General features: G+C 47.9%; 2 protein-coding genes across 5 annotated transcripts in view; both read left to right on the top strand.

Moving 5' to 3' along the window:
• The first annotated feature begins 1391 nt into the window (after positions 1-1391).
• On the top strand, positions 1392-11178 carry CRYBB1 (crystallin beta B1). Its single transcript, XM_039861800.1, has 5 exons — positions 1392-1565; positions 3297-3415; positions 7138-7270; positions 9545-9687; positions 10915-11178. Exons 1-5 carry the CDS (start codon positions 1392-1394, stop codon positions 11096-11098), a joined length of 753 nt encoding a protein of 250 aa, XP_039717734.1. The 3' UTR covers positions 11099-11178.
• Positions 11179-16872: 5694 nt separating this feature from the next.
• The window catches only part of TPST2 (tyrosylprotein sulfotransferase 2), a 49056-nt gene continuing 45355 nt past the window's right edge, over positions 16873-20573 (top strand). For 3 of the 4 annotated variants that reach the window (XR_005652593.1, XR_005652594.1, XM_039861859.1), the window contains exon 1: positions 16873-16985. The gene's annotated coding sequence lies outside the window, so the exon portion shown is untranslated. Of the gene's footprint in view, positions 16986-17035; positions 17615-20573 lie in introns of those variants that run through there. The other variant, XM_039861860.1, reaches the window with a different exon arrangement.

The following is a 20573-nucleotide window of genomic DNA, read 5'->3' as shown; positions in this document are numbered from 1 at the left end:
GAGAGAGAGAGAGAGAGAGAGAGAGAGAGAATGAATAAATATCTCTCTAGGAAGGAATGAGTCCAACTACCAGCCTAGCCCAGGGGAATGTTGATTCTCAGAATGACATAGGAGGGTAAGCAAAGCCTGGAAGCCACAGATGTGGTCCAGATGTCTGGCCCATGGTGGGCCGTGCACCCCAGAGTGACAACAGTCTTTCTCAGGGGAGTCAAAAGAAGGTGGAGATCTGCAATCCTCTTGACCACAGGGTCTATCTGTGTTGTCGGGGGCTTCTCAAATCGCTGGAAATTGTCTCTAAAATTAACAGGGATATTTTTGTTCCTGGGGACAAGGACAGAGCATTCGCCAAACACTCAAAGGCATCTGTGATCCCAAAGCAACAAGGAACCACTGAAACTGACCAAGCCCTCTCCACCCAACGCCTACACAGCCGCAGTCCTCGTTTTAGAACCCCCAGAATGAGGGAACTGGACCATATGATTTCTGGCATCTGTTCTATTGTCTTTATTGTTCTATGGCAGCCGGCACTAAAGATGTCCTCTAGGGACTTCTTTCTGCCCCAGTCCCAGGCTTGAACCTGCACCCACACACTCATTCCCAGAGAATGCCGGAGGCAGCAGTTGGACTGGGAAATGAGACAGAAATTTGCATTCATTCATTCATTCATTCATTCATTCTCTGAACAGATGTTAGATGAGGATCTAGTATGTGCCAGGGGCTAAGCCAAGTTCTGGGAATGGAGGGGTTAATGAATAAGAATAAGTAAACCATAGAACATTTCACAACCCAGTTGCTGGGTCCATTTGCTTGAGCTGAAATTGGAGTGCTACCATTTGACAGCTGTGTGGGCTTGGGCAGGGTGCTTCCCCTCTCTGGGCCTCAGATTGCTCAGAAGTAATAAGATAGCATCTACCACTGCATGAGGTTAGAATGAAGAACAGATGAGTTTATTACTGCAAGGAACAGAGCCTGGCATACCTATAGTACCTCTTGAATGTGACTTCTTGTTATTAACCTGGTGAGGCAGATTGAAGCTGCACAAGCAAAAACGTGTAATAAGTGGTAGGGGAGCAAAACTACTGGGTGCAAAGGAAGGACATGGCAGGGGTATAGGGGTTGAAGGGAGGGCATGGCCGGTGGCGGGACTGGCCTGGTTAAAGGCCTGGAGGGAGGCATGTCAGGGATGAGTGGTCCCCGGATGGGAAATTCTTGTCTGGGGAAGGAGGTCAGGCTAGAAAACTTCCAGGCTTATGTTTTAGAAGGAGAAAAAGAGGAAATGAGTTGAAAGTAGCCTGAAAGCACAGGATGCAGGGGTATGAGAGTGGGGAGGCAGCTCTCGGGTGCCATCCACAAATTAACCTAGGCCAAAGGTTTCTTTGCAGGTGGGAACCATGTCTCAGGCTGCCAAGGCCTCAACCACAGCTGCGGTGAACCCAGGGCAGGATAGCAAGGGGAAGGGTGCCCCGCCCCCAGGACCTGCCCCTGGCCCTGGTCCCGCCCTCACCCCAGCATCAGTGCCCATGCCCACTGCCAAAGTGGGGGACCTGCCTCCTGGGAGCTACAGGGTAAGGACCTGGGGGGGTGCCAGCTAGGCTTAGCCCTTGTGCTTCCTCCTCCCTCTCCCCTCCCCTTGCTAGTGTCCGACCTGCACAAGCACATGTTTAGAGTTTGTGAAGCAAGAAACAGAAGAAAATAAAGGCTGGTTTAGAAGCAGGAACCACCTGTCCCAGGTGATTCTCTAGAGGAGCAGGATGGCCTCAGACCCTTCTGAAAATTGTCCCAAGCAGTGGGTCAGTCTGCAAGGGTTCCTGGACAGCAAAGTCATCCAGTCCGCTGGGGTTGGGTTGAGTTTGGTTTCAACCTCGGGTGCACGGAACTGGGTCATTTCACCACCGTTGGTTTGTGACACTCTCTCATGTGGTCTAGGCATGGCCAGCTTTTATTATGTAATCACTTATTAAATTGTTCATTTTTATTCAATTTTTAATATGCACCTACAAACCCATCACGCATATTCAATACCAGGACTTGGTAAAAATCCTCTAACTTGAAAATGTCTCCCATGAAGCCATCACCCTCCTCCCTTACTCAAGGCAACAGCCATCCTCACCCCTGTCTATCCTCTGCTTGCTTGCTTTTTAATGCATCCTTATGTATTATTCCTTTAAAAGTATATATTTATAATTTATGTGTCTTTAACTTATTGAAATATGCTGTATGTAATCATTCTGGGTTTTTCTCTTTTCACTCACTCTGAGATCTCTGATAGTCACCCATATTGTCGTGCATTGCTGTGGGTCATTTGTTTTGGCCATTATATAATATTTCAGAGTGTGACTGTCAATCCCGAGGACCAATTACGTGGTTGCTAGCTTTGCTCTGGGGAACAGTGTGGCCAAGATGTTCTTATCCATGTCTCCTGGGGTCACACATGCAGGATTCTCTTGGGCAGTCAAGTATAGAAGTGCTACGTCAAGGGTATGTGAACCTGCTCTTACAACTGGAAAAACTGAAGCTCAGAGAAAAACTACGCTTGCCTTGGTTCAAGTGAATGGCAAGGTTTTTCTAACTTTGTTTATTATCCACTTGTTGTGAGGCTTAGTGAGTGAGAGGATTAGCCAATGCTCACACAGGTTCCCCTTCATGTAGGCCCCTCTGTTCGTGGTGGGCAGACTGACAAGTGTTTCCTGAGCATCAGCTCTGTGGCAGGTGCTGGGGCTAGAGCAAGAGATACAGAAATGGATCAACCCCATGCCCTGCCCTGCAGGAGCCCTTGGTCTTTGGAGGGGTTGTGTAAAGGGGGAGAGGGGTGCTCAGAGAGAGACCCAGAAGCAAAGCAGTGTGACTGTGTAGTGTGTTATTTGTACCACTGATGGTGTGAGCACAGTGGGGAGCACTTAATCAAGCCCACCTAGGTAAAGGGCATCAGGGAAGGCTTCCCGGAGGAGGTGATATCTGAGTCTAGAAAAGGACAGAGAACATGAGCTCCTAGATGGGGATGTGTTGTATAGAGGGCATTCCAGGCAGAAGGAACAGCACAGATAAAGGCCTGGTACAAAGATCCATCAGTTCCTAATAATGGTGCAGATATTAAGTTCAGAAATGAAGAGAAAGAATGACAGGGTAGTTTCACAGACTTTGGCTCGTGGCACGCTCTCATGCGATCTGTGCACAGCCTGCTTTTATTTATATAGAGACTTGATGCCCTTTTTGACCTAGAGCCTCTCCAGTTTGGAGGCACTCCACCTTCCTCACTCTGCCCCCCACCTTTGGGCATGGGGGCTTCTCTCCTCCAGTTGGTGGTCTTCGAGCAGGAGAACTTCCAGGGCCGTCGGGTGGAATTCTCCGGGGAGTGCTTGAACCTGGGAGACCGTGGCTTTGACCGAGTGCGCAGCCTCATCGTTACCTCTGGACCGTGAGTGTCATGTGTCAGGGGCAAGGGAGGAACACTCCTGCAGACAGAATAAAATAGTAACAAATCGGGAGTAGCTGCCATTTACCCAGCACCTGCTTTGTGCCTGCTACCATGCTAACAAAGACACATATATTATTTTCAGTCCTCATTTCAAACATAAGAAGGAGAAAAGGGAGCTATTATTCTCCTTCCCACTTTACAGATGAGGAAACTGAGGCTCGGAGAGGTGATTTCATTAGTGTGAGGTCACATTGACAGAAAGTCATCATTCTGGACTTCAGAGAAATGCTGCTTCTCCTATAGGAGCCTTGCCCAACAATGAGGGTAGGAGGAGACCAAAGAGCCAAGTGTCCACTAGCTGTCCCCTCTCCGGGGCATCGAGCAGCCCGAAGAGTAATAATAAGCATCTGTGGAGCACCCACTAGGTGCCCAGCACCAACTGAGGGCTTTACCTAGATGACTGTAGAATGCTGTGTGGGGGAGGGGCTATTCTTTTGCCCACTTGACAGATGGGGAAACTGAAGCTCGGAGCAGGTAAGTCCCTGGCCAAAGTTTCCTAGTGTGGAAAGTGTCAGAGGCTGTTTGAACTCAAGTAGATCAATTTCATTCACAACGCTTTTATCACCTGCTCCACAGCCTGCTCCTGGCTCTGGGCTTCTCTGGGCCTAGTGACCCCTGTATAAAGCAGGAACAATTGTCTTTTGGACAGTTGTCCCAGCTCCAGCCCATGTGAACTGAAGTCAGGGCACACGACAAGACTCACATGGCCCTTTTGCCTCTTGTCTTCCCAGAGCAAACATCCCCAAGCAGTATGCTCAGACTCCATGCCCAGCATCCTGAGACTTTTTGCAGTACAAAGAGCAGAGATGGGCTTTGAGCTCAGACAGGCCTGGGTTCAAGTCTCAGCTCTCCCAGACCTTGCTCAGTCTCCAAGCCTCAGTTTTCTCATCTCTGATGTAGGGAGAATAGGTCCCTATCCACTACCCTCCACTGAATTATTCTGAGCCCTGAAGGAGATAATAATACATCATCGGCCTGGCACTTTGTGGGTGCCCAAACACGGCAAGTGACAATAGTGATTATTATCCCCCGCCATTGCCCTGTGAGTTTAGCTGAGTCGCCCTGGTGGAGTGTACAGGCCAGGGGATGTGGGCGTGGAGGGGGTGTCGGGGGTGCGAGGTGAGAAAGGAGGCATGTCTGCCTCCTAGAGCCACCCCCACCCCTGTGTGGTCAACATAGCCTCAGCCCATCCCTCCACCCTCCCTATCTTCACCTTCCCCCACACAGCCCCAAAGCCCAGCTGACAGCAGAAGCTGCCGGATGTGGCCAGTTTGGGTTTTTAGGCTTTTTTCAGTGCCAGTGACTCAAACCTAAAGTATTTCTCCTGAAACAAAAATGCAGCTGGTCTTTGGTGTATGCCCTGGAGCTGCACCCAATGGAAAGAGACAAGAGCCTATGGTCCAGAGCCCTTGGTCTGTGTCAGGGCCAGCAGGGATGTAGGGAAAATGGTGATGGGAAAAAGGATGGAGAGGAAGAAGTGGGCAGGGGGAGGGGAGGAGAGGCATGACCTCAGCACAGGGATACGCCTGTCTGAAACCTAGGAGACTTCAACCTGCCACCTGCTACCTGCCACCTGCCACCATTGGGTGACCTTAGAGAGGTGACTTAACATCCTTGAGCCTCAGTTTCCATGCCTGTAAATTAAGATTCCTGCCCTACCTCTCCTTATTCATAAGGCTCAGATGAGCCATAGGAGATGAGAAAGGCACTGAAATAAATATTTAAAATTTCTCACTCCTGTGACAGGTCCTTACTGGGCATTATGAAAGAGACAAGAATTTGAGGGGAAGGCAGGCACAATGGCAAGACCACATCAGTGTTCATCTTTCCATAAGTTCAGACTTCCAGCAGCTTCCCCTCCTCTTCAATTATAAAATACATTATTTATTGTGCTTTCTCTGCGCTGGACTTGTTCCATGCATTCCTTTTTTAGATCCTCATAACATCCTGACAAGGTAGGTACAGCCATTTTCTCTGTTATTGAGGCTTAACAAGCTTAAGTTACTTGCCCAAATCATACAGAAAATAAATGATGAGCTGGGATTAGAGCTCAGGTTTGTCTGTTTCCAGAGTCTGTGCTCTTAACTCCTACATGGCACCATCTTCCAAGGATCCCTTTCCTATTCACCCATCCTCCCATCTGTAGATCCATCCATCCATCTATCCATCTATCTATCCTCTTTCTCCATCCATTCATTCATCCATCTGCTTACCCTTCCCTCCATCCATTTTCCATCATGTATGTATGCATGCATCCATCCATCAATACATTCATCCACAGATCCAGCCATCTACCCAGCTATCCATCTATCCACCTAACTATCCACCTACCCATCCATTCATCTACCCATCCATTCATCTATCTATCAATTCATCCATCCATCCAGTCATCCATTCATTCTTCCATTCATTCTTCCATCCTTTTCTCATTTATTCCAGACCAGGCAGGGCTGAGGCAGATTCAGCTCTGTTCTGGGAAAGTAAGTCTGCATCTTTAATTGTCATTCCAGTGTGGACAAGACCTGAGGCTCCTGAAACACATTCTGTTTCAGTCCATGGTGGTAGCTTTCCCACCCCCCACCCATCTCCCCTATCTCCTTCTCGGTAGAGGAAGGTCCCAGCAGCACCCAAGGAGATGGTAGTAATGTCAGTGTCCCCCTTTGTTCCAGAGAACTCCTGAACACATAGAGCAAAGGTCAAAGGATCCCTTAGTCTCGGCCTTCTCGTTTACAAAATGGGGGTCGTCCAGAATCCCTGGTCCCTCTAACACAAGCTCATTTCCCATCCTTAATCAGGCTGCAACGGGAAAGCCAGGAAAAGCTCCCATTTGACTTCGAGTTTGTAATTAGTCTTTGAGAGGACTGAACACGAATGCATTTAATTTTCTTAGGTAGCTGAGAGGTAGACATTATTATCATTTCCCTCCTTCTGCTCACATACCAATTACTGAGTATCTCCTATATGCTAGCCAGTCCTTACCAAACGTATGATTTAATAACCTGTGTCAATTTTTCCCTTAGCCCTGTATCTCTAGGACTATTTTTATTTAACATTTTTTATTTAAAATGACCATGTTAACAGAAATAAATATATTTTAAAAGAATTTTTATATCACTTTTACAAATGGAAAGCTAGTATCACTTGCTATAAGTAAAAGATACCCATAAAAAATTAATACAATGAACACAGAGCAGTGCTATCATGCTCAAGGCTCTGCACTCATGGCCTGTTCTTTTTCTTACAAAAAGAGAGATTAATAAGTCTTAAAGACACATTAGCATCCAATAGAGACTTTTTCCTAGCTGTAATCAAGTTTAAAAGAGAATATCTTCTTATGTTATTTTACCCTAAGCCCTCCTAGTACTTAAATCATGTGTGAATCCCACATCTGGGAAAAAATTTTTGCTCACATAATTACACACATGATCTCCTTTAATCCTTCGTCAACTCTAATAGGTATATTTGATGAGGAAACCAAGGCTCAGAGAGGTGAAGCCACTTGCCTGTGGTCACACAGCCAGTAAGTGGCATCAACTAGAAAAACTCACTGGCCTTGGGGCCACCTTCCAAGAGGAGGAGGTGGGCTTCTGCTAATAATTTCTCTCCTTTCTGCTTTTGTGCCTTCTGGCCCTTCCCACCCTCCACATCCCTCTCATCTCCAGCTGGGTGGCCTTTGAGCAGTCCAACTTCCGGGGGGAAATGTTTGTCCTGGAGAAGGGCGAATACCCGCGCTGGGATACCTGGTCCAGCAGCTACCGCAGCGACCGGCTCATGTCCTTCCGGCCCATCAGGATGGTGAGTGGCTCCTGGACAGGGCCTGGGGGATGAGTGGGGAGGGCAGGGGCAAGTCTGAGGTCTGACCACAATTAAGGAAATGGGGGTGGACAGAGAAGCATGGTGACCTCTGAGTTGTCCAAGGGCAGTGGACTCTTGTGCTCATTGATTCCTAAGGTGTCTCTGACATTCAAACAGTGTGCCTAGCCCCTGCTAGGAGCCCTGGGCTCCTATCAAGAGTGGACTCAACCAATATCCCAGTTTGGGGAGCTAGAAATTTTAGCGTCTTCCTTGATTCTCTTTGGGGAATGTTTTTAATTCTTGCTGCACATTAGAACCTCCTGAGGAGCTTCGAAAACCCCAGTGCCCATCCAAAATATCCAACACGTGGGCTGAAGTTTGTGCAGTGGCTAAAAGACAGGTGCTGTGGAAAGGCACCTTGAACTTCTCTATGATAAGACAATATACTGAATTAGCCCCTTTATAATATTCAACTAAGTTAATTAGTGTAACATAAAGAAGACTCAAATCCAAGATAGGTGGAGTTATCCTCAAGCAATTCACAGTTTCTCCAGGTGTGTTGATTAAGACTCACGAACCAATCACATCTTTATCCACCAGTGTCAGTGTCCCATGGTAAACAACTTTTGCTTCTTGAATGAGAATTTTCCTGAAGAATTTTCATGGGTGTCCATTTGAGGCTATCTGGGCCCAACAGCCAGCTGTTTGGGCACCACCAAACTTATCTTCATGAATTATCCATTCCCAATATTTTTCTCAGAATTCGAGGCTGAATTATCAGCCATTATAAATGGAAGCTTTGTAAGAGTTCATAGGTGTATCTCTCAATCATTGAGCAGTCCTTAAATGGCAATTTATGTCAAGGGAGCCTATTTGGAAGAGCCATCACCCAGGCATTATCGGTAGCTTCTAGAACTTTGCTGTCCAATACAGTCAGCAATAGCAATATGTGGCTGTTGAATGCTTGAACTTTGGCTAGTCTGATTGGTTATATGCTATAAGTGTAACATACACACCAGGTTTTGAATACATAGTTAAAAAAAAAAAAGCAAAATAAGAATGTAAACTATCATTATATTGGTTGCATATTGAAATTATAATATTTCGGATGTATTTGCTTAAATCAAATATATTATTAGAAAAAAAAAAAATCAATGCCTGGACCTCTCCCCAAACCAATGAGATCTGAATCTCTAAAGCTCGGGAGCAGGTACTGATATCTTTTCTACATCCCCAGGTAGACTCTATGCAGCCAGGGCTCAGAGCCACTGGTCTGGTCTAATCCATCCTATATCCCTGCCACCATCCTAGTGTGGATTGTTTTATCTCATCCCTGCCCAGCTCCCACTCCCTCCCCGCTGCATTCCTTGACTCCTTCCCAGCCTTCTATCCTGAGAAGTTAGAGGGATCTGTAACCTGACCATCTTCTACATAGTCATGCTTTCCATCACTGTGGGTTGATCTCTTTCTGCCAGGCTCTGTTATTGGCTCTGGCTGCACAGCTCTGCACGGGACAGGCAAGGTCCCTGACCTCGTGGAAGGCAGCTATTGAAACCTAATCATGGAAATCAATCTATTATGGCAAACCACTGTGGTACGTGCTGCACGGGGCCATGCAGTGTCCTCAGAAAGTGGGTGAGAGGAGCTAGGGCTCTGATGTTGGGCGATGGGAGTGGTCAGGGGGTGGTCAGAGAAGACAGCTCCTGAAGGATGAGGACTGAGTCAGCCCTGCGAAGAGTGGTGGAGAAGCCTCCCAGAGAATGGTGAGTGCAAAGCTCCTGAAGTTGGGATAGACTGGGTGTGAGCAAAGAACTCAAAAGTGGCCAGTGTGGCTGCAGCAGAGGGCGTGAAGAGGACAGGAGTACTGAACGAAATGGGAGGAATGAAATGCTTCTCTGAAAGGTGCTGCCCCTCATTGGCTGTGTGACATTGATCAAGAACCTACCTCTCTGAGCCTCTGCATCCCTGACCATAATAGTAAAAATAAAGAATAAAACTTTTTTTTTTTTTGAGCACTTAATGTATGCCAGGCAACATGCTAAGTGCTCTAAATGAATTAACTCATTTCATCCCCACAATGACTCCATGAAATAGAGGCTGAAAGCCTCTTTTCACAGACGAGGAGGGCTCTTCCAGGATGGACAGCAGTAATGCCAGCAGAGTCCCACCACGGTCTGAGCATATTCATCTCTCTCTCTTCACAGGAGGCCTCTAAGTTACTTCTCTTTGCCTCATTCATACTCCCCATACCTGACGCAGTCTCTCCTTTCCCAGGATTCTCAGGAGCACAAGATCTGCCTGTTTGAAGGAGCCAACTTCAAGGGCAACACGATGGAGATTCAGGAGGATGACGTGCCCAGTCTCTGGGTCTATGGCTTCTGTGACCGTGTGGGCAGTGTGAGGGTCTCCGGTGGAACGTAAGCATACTCCTGCCAGGCCCTCAGTCCCTGCTTCAAGCACAGACTCGGAGGCTGCCCCCTTACAGGATATATCATCAAATGCATAGGAAAGGCCACGCCCCCTCCCAAATTCCCCTACCGCTATTGGCTAGGATTCCACCATCTCTTACTTTGACAAATTACATGTCAGTGTAAACACATCTGGCAATTTGTTCAAAAAAACTGAAAGATGGAGAGAATAGAGGCTTCTAAGCCCATACTAGGATTGAAGGAATAATTAAGTAAAGGGGACAGAGCTGATGCAGATGGATGAGTCTACTGGTGCCTAGGGAAAGAGAATATTCAGGGAAATCCATAGCCTCTGGGGAATGAGCAGAATGACCTCTAAGAGACAAGACTGTGTATTGAAAGGGGCTTGACCCTGTCACCCATGTGCTGTGGAGCCTGTGGCGCCTCATGTCCCTCTCTGTGTCTCAGTGTTGCCATCTATATAATGGACGCACCAGACTCCTTAACCTAAAAGGTCCCTTTCTGCTCTGAACTCTAAAGCTGTGAAATGTTCATAACAGTCCTGTGACCCCATGTCTGTGAGAACACGGGGAAGGGCTGGATGCCCAAAGGATATCATTTTATCCATTCCCCTCCCCCAAATAGCTGTGACAGACACCCTGGTCTCTTCTAGGCAAATGTAAAGCTTCTACCTGTCCGCCACAGACTCTTTCTGAGCTCCTGTAACACTGTCAGGGCCCCAGCCTTTTTCTTGCCCATTTCTTCTTTCCAGCCTTTCTCTTGCCCATTTCTTCTTTCCTGACACATGTATCCCTGCACTCAAACCATTAGAAATGTACTAAGCAGTGCCTGGGAGCCAGGCACTGTGTTAGGCACACTAGGGAGGCAGAGATGAAGAAGGCTCAGTTCCTGTCTTCAGGGGGCTTACTCAGTCAAGCAGCGAGACCCAAGTATATCTGTGAGATGATACCCAACAATACTAAGAGGTGGTTCACACAGGAGTTCAGAGGCAGAAGGACAGTTTCTGGGATCTGGATGTATGTGCTTGAGTAGAGGGCAGGTCAGAGGCTTCTCTGAGGCTGGAACTTAGATCAGACTTTGAAAGGTGACCATCCCCACTTTCTAGAGGAGGCTGACTGCAGGGAGAGATGGAGAACTGGCTGGTCCAGGCAGGGGTCTGGGTGCCAGGCTGTAAGACTGGCCATCTCCATGCTGTCCTTCTTGCTTCCCTCCCAGCTGGGTCGGCTATCAGTATCCTGGCTACCGCGGGTACCAGTATCTCCTGGAGCCTGGTGATTTCCAGCACTGGAACGAGTGGGGGGCCTTCCAGCCGCAGATGCAGGCTGTGCGTCGCCTGCGTGATAGGCAGTGGCACCGTGAGGGCTGCTTCCCCGTTCTGGCCGCTGAACCCCCCAAATGAGTCCACACTCCCCTTTTTCTCCCTCCTCCCACCCCTTCCTCAGGCTCAATTTTCCTGTCTTTCCCATGCAAATAAAAGTTCCTAAAGCCAAAATGTCTCCTGGGTCTGTGAACAGATATGTGCCTTGAGGTCCCCCATCATTGCTATCATGTGACTTCCTCAGTCCCTGCAAAGTTATTTGCATACGTTCTCTGAGTATATCTTCTGAACTACCCTAGAAGGCTGGTATTATAATTATTCCCCTTTAACAAGTGAAGATATCGAGGCTCAGAGAGGAAAACTTGCCTAAAGTCACACAGCTAGCAATTTGTGTTTGAGAACTGAACCCAGACAGTCTGGCTCTGGATCTATACCCCTAAACGAATTTGTATTTTCAAACTCCACTGTTCCACGCACCACTCTCATGATTTCTGCCCTCCATGCTTACCACCTGCTTTGTTATTTACTTAATATTTTTGTTTGAATAGACTTGTTATTTTGTGCTTAAATGGATTGATTTATAAATAAGGCTTCGTAACACTACGGGAAGTAGACAATCAGCATCATATGCCATAGGCAGAAAGCAATCTTATAAACAAATACAATTTAAAGAAGGCCAGGTATAGAGTTCTCAGCAGACACCATTGCCTGTGAAAGGCTCTAAGCCTGCAACCTGCACACTCTTTGACAAAATGGGTAATTAGTGAGTGTCAGAGGTATGAAAGACATGCTTGCACCAAATTGAAATATTTCTCCATGATTTAATCAAGGAAGATTGACAAAAGCATTATTTTCTTGTGTCCAATTCAGTGTTATATAATCCTGGGTCCAGCTTCCACTTAGAATCATCTCTCCTTCTACAAACGGTATATTTCCTGCTTTTTGGAAATCTGCACCAGGCAATATTGACTCTCATATCACCAGTGAGCATTGATTGATGTTATTAACCTTTAATCCGTGCAGGAAGCCTGGTGGAGGTGTTGCCATGGTTATCTTCCTGGAGGAGGGGATATCTGAAGGAGGCCTTGAAGGATGGAGCCGGAGCTTGCTTAGTGGAGAAGGGAGAGGAGGAGGACAGGCCAGGCAGAGTAAACAGCAGGCTCCCTGCTAATGATAAAAAGATGCCTTTTCCTCAAGACATTTCACTGCCAGCTGCCAGGATTTATTGGTATAAATCTGTAATGTCTACGATGAGAATGTGGCACCCTTGTGCTGTGCTCAACTTGCACAACTGCACTTGGCAGATCTGGAACACCGTGGGCAAAGGCACAGAGGTTGAGAGAGCTTGCGGTGGGCTCAAGTGAAGCTTATTGAGGTGGGAGGAGTACGTTGGTGGTTGTGTGGGCAGAAGTAGGGGGTGGGAAGGAGATGCTGAGTGTGGCAGAGGTGAAATTGGAAAGGCGGGGCCTCATGACACCTACTCTGTGGTTTTGCTGAGCTTCAAACTTGAGGCACCACCTGACATAGAAGGGCTTACCCTCTGGAGCAGCACGCCCCCCCCCCCTTCCTCCTGTCCACAGCTCTTTCAACCTCCACCCTCCAATTTGCCCAGCACTTTCCGTTAGAAGATTGTCCTGTCTTGGCCTAAAAGACGAGATTCCTGGGCAGGAATCAGGAGAGACCGGTGTTAGCCCCACTGTACTGTTAGAAGCTGCGGTGTTGGGCAAATCGCTTCTATTCCCTGGGATGCATTCTTCCCATCTGTGAGATGGCAGCTCAGATGGCCATCCAGCCCCAAGATTCTGACACTGGGATTCTATGGTTCCAAAATTCCATGATTCTCCAAGATTCTGTAATTTATCTCTAAGCTTCCAAGAGTCTCAGATTCTAAACTCGAGCCACATAGATTCCCATCCTCAGTATCTAAGGTCTATGAGTGCAGCTCTATTATTCTCCTGCAGTGGAGTCAAGCCTTACAATCACGTGAGCCGCACAAATCCAACTTGTGTATCTCCTATGTGCTAAGATCTCACTGACGGCAAGAGGCACCATGATTTTATGATCCAAGTGTGAGTCCAATGAAAGGAAAACATAACAGAAATTCATCGATTAAGTTGGTCCTAAAACTTCTTTTCATAGTCTAGATCTTCTGGATGGTTTTCACCTCAAAGGTGTCAATCTCCTTATTTTCTCACAGGTGTTATATGAAAAAAATGCACATATTAGCATCACTGAAACATGATGTATACACTTGGCAACACAAACAAAAACTGGAAGAAAATAACAAAAGTAATTATATTTAACGTATTGCTTCATCAATACAGTTATTCAAATTTTGCTAATGAATTTATTAATAACCAAATGTACTAAAAACAGAACAGATGAAAATTACAAGCAAAAACAAAAAACAAAGACAAAACGAAATAAGTAAAAGAAAATAAATATGAACGGGACAGAAGTGAATGTGGCATAAGAGTTATAGATCCGTTGTTCTTTTTGTGGGTCCTAGTTTCAACATGCATCTCAAAATGTTAGCCTCTCATCGGAGCTTAAAGTTAAGTCACATTTTTTGCCTCAAGATCAAAACTTTGAGTTTCGACTTCATTAGGTGCTCAACTGAAGAAAGAATGGTGGGTACGATGCTGGAGGTGACCAGTGGAGCTGGAGTTGGCAGAGTAGCCATGCTGCTCACAGCCTTCTCGGGGGGCTCCTCAGTGCTGGTTTAGACTCTGCATGAGTTTTGCCCTAAACAAGGTCTTCAGAATGCAATACCTGGACAAGCTGGGACATCACTGTGTTTTATTGCTAGATTCCAGCTCATGAATCTTTGAGTCGCAGGCCTTTGGGAAGACAAAGCACATTGGTTGTGGAATATCATCTCCATCCATGGCAACAGGAATCATCAACTCACAATCTTTTGGACATTGAGGCACGGACACAAAGTCAGCAGTGTGTGTACAAGGGGTGGGTGAGGGTAGGAGGACCACCCAGAGGTGTGATCATTTTGTGGCAGCACCAGATGCTGATGGACACATAGCAACTGAATTTTGGGAAAAGGGTGTGGTGCCAGCGTGCCCTAAGGAGGGTCTAGAGAGGTGAGTAGGTCTTTAGAGCCATGTTGCCATGACAGCCAGTCACCTGGATCAGATACTCAAGATCAGAGAGCTTTGTGAAGCTTGGGTTCCCAGACAGGCACGGTAACCCCAGCCTTCCAGCAGGAGAAGGGAACCTGCCCCTCTACCTTGGTTTCCTGCCCATTGTGGGGCCACCTGCTTCCACCACTGTACTGAGTTTGCATCTACTAGTTATTGCCCTAGGTCAAGTCAAATTACTTGATGGAGCCTCCATTTCCTCATCTGTAAAATGAAAGTAATGATAAAACCTGGGCAGATTGTGGGGAAGGATAAATAATCAGCTTGAATATGATACTTACAAGGTGCTCAGAGCACAGCAAGAAGCAGCAGCAGCACCAGCAGCAGCATCTTTTCAAATGTCAGAGCTGGAAAGAGTTTTAGAATCAAAATGTTTTATGCCACCTTTATTATTCCTGCTTTGGAAAAATATTGACTAAGGGCCTCCCAAGTACCAGGTTTGTCTAGATCCTGGGGATACAGTTTGGGAGAGAAGACAGAGGAGGCCCTGCCTGGTCATTCGTAGACTGGAGGAGGAGATAGGAATGAGCTATTTCGTCTGTCTTCAAAGTCACACCAAATTCCCAGGCTTCACAGTCCATTGTCCATCCCATCAGGATGCTCTGGGAGGTGATGAGGCTACCTCAAATAGGTAACAGCCAGCTTGAGACCTGAAGGGGTTTGCTGAGTTAGAAGACTGAGAGGAGAAGGCCCGACCCAGAAACTAGAAGATCATTCTAGTTCTCTTCTTTAGCCCTGCAAAAGATCTGCCAGTTCTGTCTTGCAAACATCTCTGGAACTCAACACTCCATCCATGCTCCTGGTTCCACCCTAGGTTGGCCAGCCTCTCCTGGAGTATTTCGGCAGCCTCAAATCAGTCTCCCTGCCTGTACTCCTTCATGCAGCAGCCAAATGGACCTTTGCAGGAAGCAAGGCTAACCATGTCCTCCCCCTGCTGAATATCTTCCATGTTTCTCCATCACTGCAAGATGAAGTCCCGACTCCTTCCCATAGCCCACAAAGCCCTGCAGCATCCAGCCCCTGCAGACCCCTCTGGCCTTCTCTCACCCATCCCCACGCATCCTGTCCACCTTGCACTTCATGCAGACCTCACCACAAAGGATCTACCCGGGTGCTGCACCTCTGCACCTGTGGGTCCTTGTGACTGGTTATACTCTTATATGTACCCTCATCTAGGCTCAGGTCTCAGTATAAAGACATAGTATAAATACTCTGGCTCCTTCCTTCCTGGGCCAGGTTAATATCCCCTGTTCCCAACTCCTCGATGCTTGTTGGAGAGTCCAGCTTCCTCTACTTGGGCACAGGACCCTAGTGCTCCTTTTACTTGCTGACTCCCAGCACCCAGAACAGGGTGCTCAGGAAACGCTGTACCTAGAATGTTATTAAACACATGCCTTCTTCAGACCTCTTCCCTTGATCTTCATTTCTCCACCCACAAAGGGACATTATAAAACACTCAGCAGGGTTACTATGCAGTTTGTCATAAAAAGCCTCTAATATGTATACGATAAACACTATATAATACTGTTCTATTGATTCCAGACCAGTAACAGCAGCTTCGTGAAGGCAGAGGATTTAACTCTGTCAGTTCCAGCACTTTCTGTATGGCATGCACTATTTATTGGATATATAAACGAATTAATGAGTGAGCTATGAAGGAACAAATGGCTGGCCATAGACAAATTACTTAATATCTGTGTGCCTTGGTTTCCTTATCTGTATGATGGGGATGATAGCAGACCTATCATAAGGCTATTAAAGGTTTAAATGTGTAAATATAAAGTGTTTAGTGCAATGCCTGGAACTTAGCAAGTAATTTTAAATAGAGATACGAAATGTTTGCTGTTATGGTTGTAACTATTAAAGACATTTATTTTAAACAAGTAATATATACATATGGGAAAAATTAAAATATTCAAACAGAATAACAAAGATTCACAGTGAAAAGTAAGCCCATATCTCTTCCTCTCCTTCCTTCCAGTATTCAGTGCGCATGCATTAGTACATAGATAGATCTATTATATACCCATTTTATAGAATGAGAAACAGGCACAGAGAGGTTAAATATCTTAGACTGAGCTGAGATCTACCAGCTCGAAATTTATTTTATTCATGTGTGTCAGGGTTTCTGAACCTCAGCACAATTGACATTTTAGGCTCGATGGGTTTTTGCTGGGGGCGGGGCAGGGGGGGTGGGAGTTGTCCTGTTCGTGGTAGGATGTTTAGCAGCATCCTAGATGCCAGTAGTACAACCTCTGCCCCAAACTGTGACAACCGAAAATGTCTTTAGACATTGTCAAATGTACCTGGGAGGGGGGGCCCTCCCTTGAGAACCACTGACATATATGAATGTGAATAGTCCCTCCTTCTTCTCTTTTTTTTTTCGTTTTACACAACTATTTCATAAATGCACCCTGCTCAGGGTCTAGTTTTCTTCCCTTACACCACTTCTTAGCGATCGTGCTTATAGACTCACTGCTTATAGACTGAAGAGACTTCACTTAAACAAGCTAGCTGCCCCGGGAGTTAGAGTGATGAGCTGCTGGTACTGGGGGTAAGCCAGCAAACAGAGGACGGCTTCCGGGGCGGGGGTCAGCTCCCTGGGCCAACGCTCCCCACCGCGCGGCTGGAACTAGGGCCAGCGGGGGCGGGGAGCAACCGTGGGCGGGGCCGTATCTGGGGCCTGCCTCGCGTGACGTCACGGCGCCGCGGCCACGCCCTCCGCGCAGGTACCGCCTCCACCCCCGGCCCGGGCGGCTGGCGAGCCCGGAGTCGCTCGTTGGTCGCGCGGGGCGGCCTCTCCGCGCCTCCGCAAGGTAGGTATCTCTAAGGCGGCGCGGGGGGCCTGAGCTGCAGCCGCCACCACGGGGCCGCCTGCGGGTCGGCCTCGGGCCCCGGAGCCCTCGGCCCCCGCGGCTTCTTCCCGGGCCCGGCGCAGCTGCCGGGGCTCCGGGGCTCAGAGCTGGGAGGGAGGCGGTGCGGGCGGGCGGTTCGAGGATCTGCACCCGCCCGGCGCTCCAAGCGCTTTCCGCGGGGTGCGGCAAGAGACCCAGTCCCCGTACCGCGCTTCCCGCTTCGGACCCTGCGCCCCGGAGGCGCGCAGTGTCTGTGTTGCGGGAAGCAGGGGGTTGGGAGAGCGCTGCGTGTCACCATCGTTCGAGTCCCCGACCTCTCCCCGGCTCGCGGAGACCCCCCAGGCGGATGCCGGGACGCGCGAGGGGCGCGTGGAAGTTAACTTGCTGCCGCGGCGGAGTTGCGAGGCGTATCAAAAGTGAAGGCAGTGGGAGGCGAAAATCGCTGGCCGGGAATGGGGGCGCCGAGAGCATGGGGAAGACCTCGTGAACTTGGGGGCGACCCAGGAGGAGGGGGGCGAAGTTTGGCCAGAGGATCCCACCGCCGTCAACCTCCCCCTCTGTGTGAGCTGGACGGAACGCGTCTCATAAAGGTGGGTCTAGGAGTGGCAACGAGGGAAAGGGGGCATGGTCACCACCGAGGCTGCTTGGCAGAGTCTTTATTATGTGGGGCAGAAATCGAGGTCTGACTTTTCCACTCAAAGACCCTTCTACTCAGCAGGAGGGGTGAGAACCATCCGATTCAGTGCAGTCCTAAGAAGGCACTGCGCCCACCATCTTGCCTCTTCCTATTTTGTAGATGGAGAGACTGAGGCTCGGAGAGGTCAAGTGCTCATGCCTTAGGTCCCACAGCTGGCATGTGGTAGGTCTGAATCTCACCTTCAGACCTCCTGACTTCAGGTGTATAGGGATATTGGGGTAGAGGCTGGCCAACTCCTACCCACCCTTCAGGAGCTTCCTGGGGTAGCACACTCTCCTGGAAGTCTCTGCTACTCCCCAGGCATTGTTGGGTGCTTCCTGTTTTGAACCCCAGGGAGGCAGCTGGCTCTTAACCTCACTTACCAACCTCCTTGCAGATCTGTCTTCCACACTGGACTGTGGACACCTCTTGCCTCCCCATCTCATATCCTTTCATTACAGCTGGGTTAGCCTAATGGTCAGGCGAAGCTTCTGGATTTGAACAGATTTAGGTGTGACTCACTCTGGTTTAGTAGTGATGTGTAGGCGAGTCATTCTTCCTCACCCAGCCTCAGTTTCCATGACTGTAATTAATATTGGATTTGTTGCATCGTTTATGAACCATTTTACCCCATTAAACTCTACTTGTACTATTATTCATATGTATGTTTATATCACCTCATTTTTTAAAACCTCATGTAATTTGTTTTATAGCAGCTTTATTGAGATAGAATTCATATACCATATAATTCACGTATTTAAAGTACTCAATTCAGTGGTTTTGGGGACAGTCACAGAGTTGTACAGCCATCTAATTCTAGAACATTTTCATCTAATTCAAGAACATTTTCACTCAAAAAGAAACCCTGGGCCCATCAGCAGTCATTCCTCAATCCTTCCTTCCCCATCCCCTGGCAACCACTAATCTACTTTCTGTTTCTATGGATTTGCCTATGCTGGACATTTCAGGTAAACGGAATCATACACTGTGTGGCCTTTTGTGACTGGTGCCTTTCACTTAGAATAATGTTACCAAAGTTCACGTGGTAGCATCAGTGCTCCCCCCCCGCCCCTTTTTAAAGTATTTCGTTACTTTTTATAACTGAATAATATTCCATTGTATTGCTGTACCACATTTTATTTATCATTTATCAGTTGATAGATATTTGGGTTATTTCCACTTTTTGGTTATTATGAATAATGCCGCTATGAACATTCATGTACAAGTCTTTGTAGGGACATACGTTTTCAATTCTCTAGGGTATATCCCTACGTGTGGAATTGCTGGGTCAGATGGTAATGCTATGTTTAACCTTTTGAGGACTTGCCTAAGAAGCTGCACCATTTTACATTCCCACCAGCAGCATATAAAGATTCTGATAATCTCATATAAATTTAGTTTTTTCTTAAGCAGTTACAATCTTTGAAATCACTGGCTTTGATGTGCTAGTTATAAATTATTTTCTAATGTGCATTAAATTAAGCGCCTCATTAGCAGAATAAGAAGTGTCCTGCAGGTCACCAGCAATATCTCTGGGACAATCAGCTAGAGAAACAGATCAAGCCTTTCAGAGCTTAGCCTGAGGTATGTGTGCACTTTTGTTCCTCCCGTAATGGTGACAAATACTTGCTGAGGGAATTCTACCAGGCCCTGTGTGGGACAAGGAGAGGTAGTGAGGAAACCAGGAGCTCACAGCACTCACCCCAGCATCTGGCACACAGCCTGGTAGTGCCTTTTAAGAACCTGTGGGCAGATGAAGGAAAGATGGAAACTGCTCAGACCTTCACACCCCAGGCCAGCAGGGGATCCCCTTGACATCTGAGGATCCAAAGTGGCTAGAGAGACCCTTGGGTTTCCTGGACTGCAACCAAAAGGGAAAGCCTGTCCCTTGGCCCCCAAAGGGAGTCTGGTCCTGCCCATTCTCCACACTGGCCCTCCATGTTCATTCTGCAGGTGAACACGAGTATCCTAAGTGAACTACTTGAGACCAGGCCTTCTGGTGGCTGTATCCAGCCTCCTGCTTTTATTTATTTGTGCATACTCACCTTTTCTTGCCCTTTAAAAACCCTGAATTCCTGGCAGCCTGGGAAAATGGAAACAGGGCTGAAGAGGTTTGGCAAGGCACTGCCTCTCTCTGGGCCTCAATGTGCCCTGCTGGGGATTGGGCTTGGGCTGACCCAGAATAATAGCACCTTGTGATTGGTAAGGCTGCCCTACCACGTTATGAATATGACTTTCTGGATCTATTTGTAGCAAGACTGGCAGGTCACATGTGGCTGGTATTGGTGGTATGAAAGCCTGGGTGTGATCTGGTGCCTGGGATCGGCCATGTGGAAACTTGTCTGGGTAGCTGTGGGCCTCCCCACTTCCCACGTCTTCCTACTGCCTTCAAGTCCCCTCACTTTCTGCAGACACATCTGTCCTGTCTGGGGCTTTCCCAGAGAAGGTTCTAGGATGCCTGCCCCTTCCCATGCCCCTTTTTGGGTCTCTTTCACCCCGGGCTGCGGCCTGAGGAGGATTCGTGGGAATGATTCATTCAGAGCAGCCCTAGAGCTGGGCCAAGCCCCAGAAATCACAGAGAAGAACTTTGAAGGGTAGTGCCCATGTGCCCTGTGGAGTGTCTGGGGCTTTGCCTGGGGAGGAGCTTTGTGTTATCCTGTATGCTCACATGGTGGGCACCAAGGGAAGGGCAGCTGGCCCTTTGCCAAATAAATTCTTGCATCAGCTAGACCTTTGACCCAGGCTGCTGTGTCCAAAAGGCGGGCAGGTGGCCAGAAAGCGGGCTCGGCAGTAGCATGCTCAAGGACTTGGGTCTGTGTTACCGTCCCACTGCTCTGCTTAGGGGCTATGTGTCTGGGGCCATTGTGCATCAG

The sequence above is a fragment of the Pteropus medius genome, unplaced genomic scaffold (assembly GCF_902729225.1).
Source record: "Pteropus medius unplaced genomic scaffold, Ma_sr-lr_union100, whole genome shotgun sequence".
Lineage (NCBI taxonomy): Eukaryota > Metazoa > Chordata > Mammalia > Chiroptera > Pteropodidae > Pteropus > Pteropus medius.
Note: the sequence above shows the minus strand (reverse complement) of the source record. Positions and strands in the feature narration are given on the sequence as shown.

What these genes read in the sequence shown, in the direction of transcription:
- CRYBB1 (XM_039861800.1), top strand. Translation starts at nt 1,392, where the DNA reads ATGTCTCAGGCTGCCAAGGCCTCAACCACAGCTGCGGTGAACCCAGGG. An exon ending in CCTTCCGGCCCATCAGGATG is followed by an intron (nt 7,271 to 9,544) that starts GTGAGTGGCTCC and finishes CTCCTTTCCCAG; the next exon opens with GATTCTCAGGAGCACAAGAT. An exon ending in GTGAGGGTCTCCGGTGGAAC is followed by an intron (nt 9,688 to 10,914) that starts GTAAGCATACTC and finishes CTTCCCTCCCAG; the next exon opens with CTGGGTCGGCTATCAGTATC.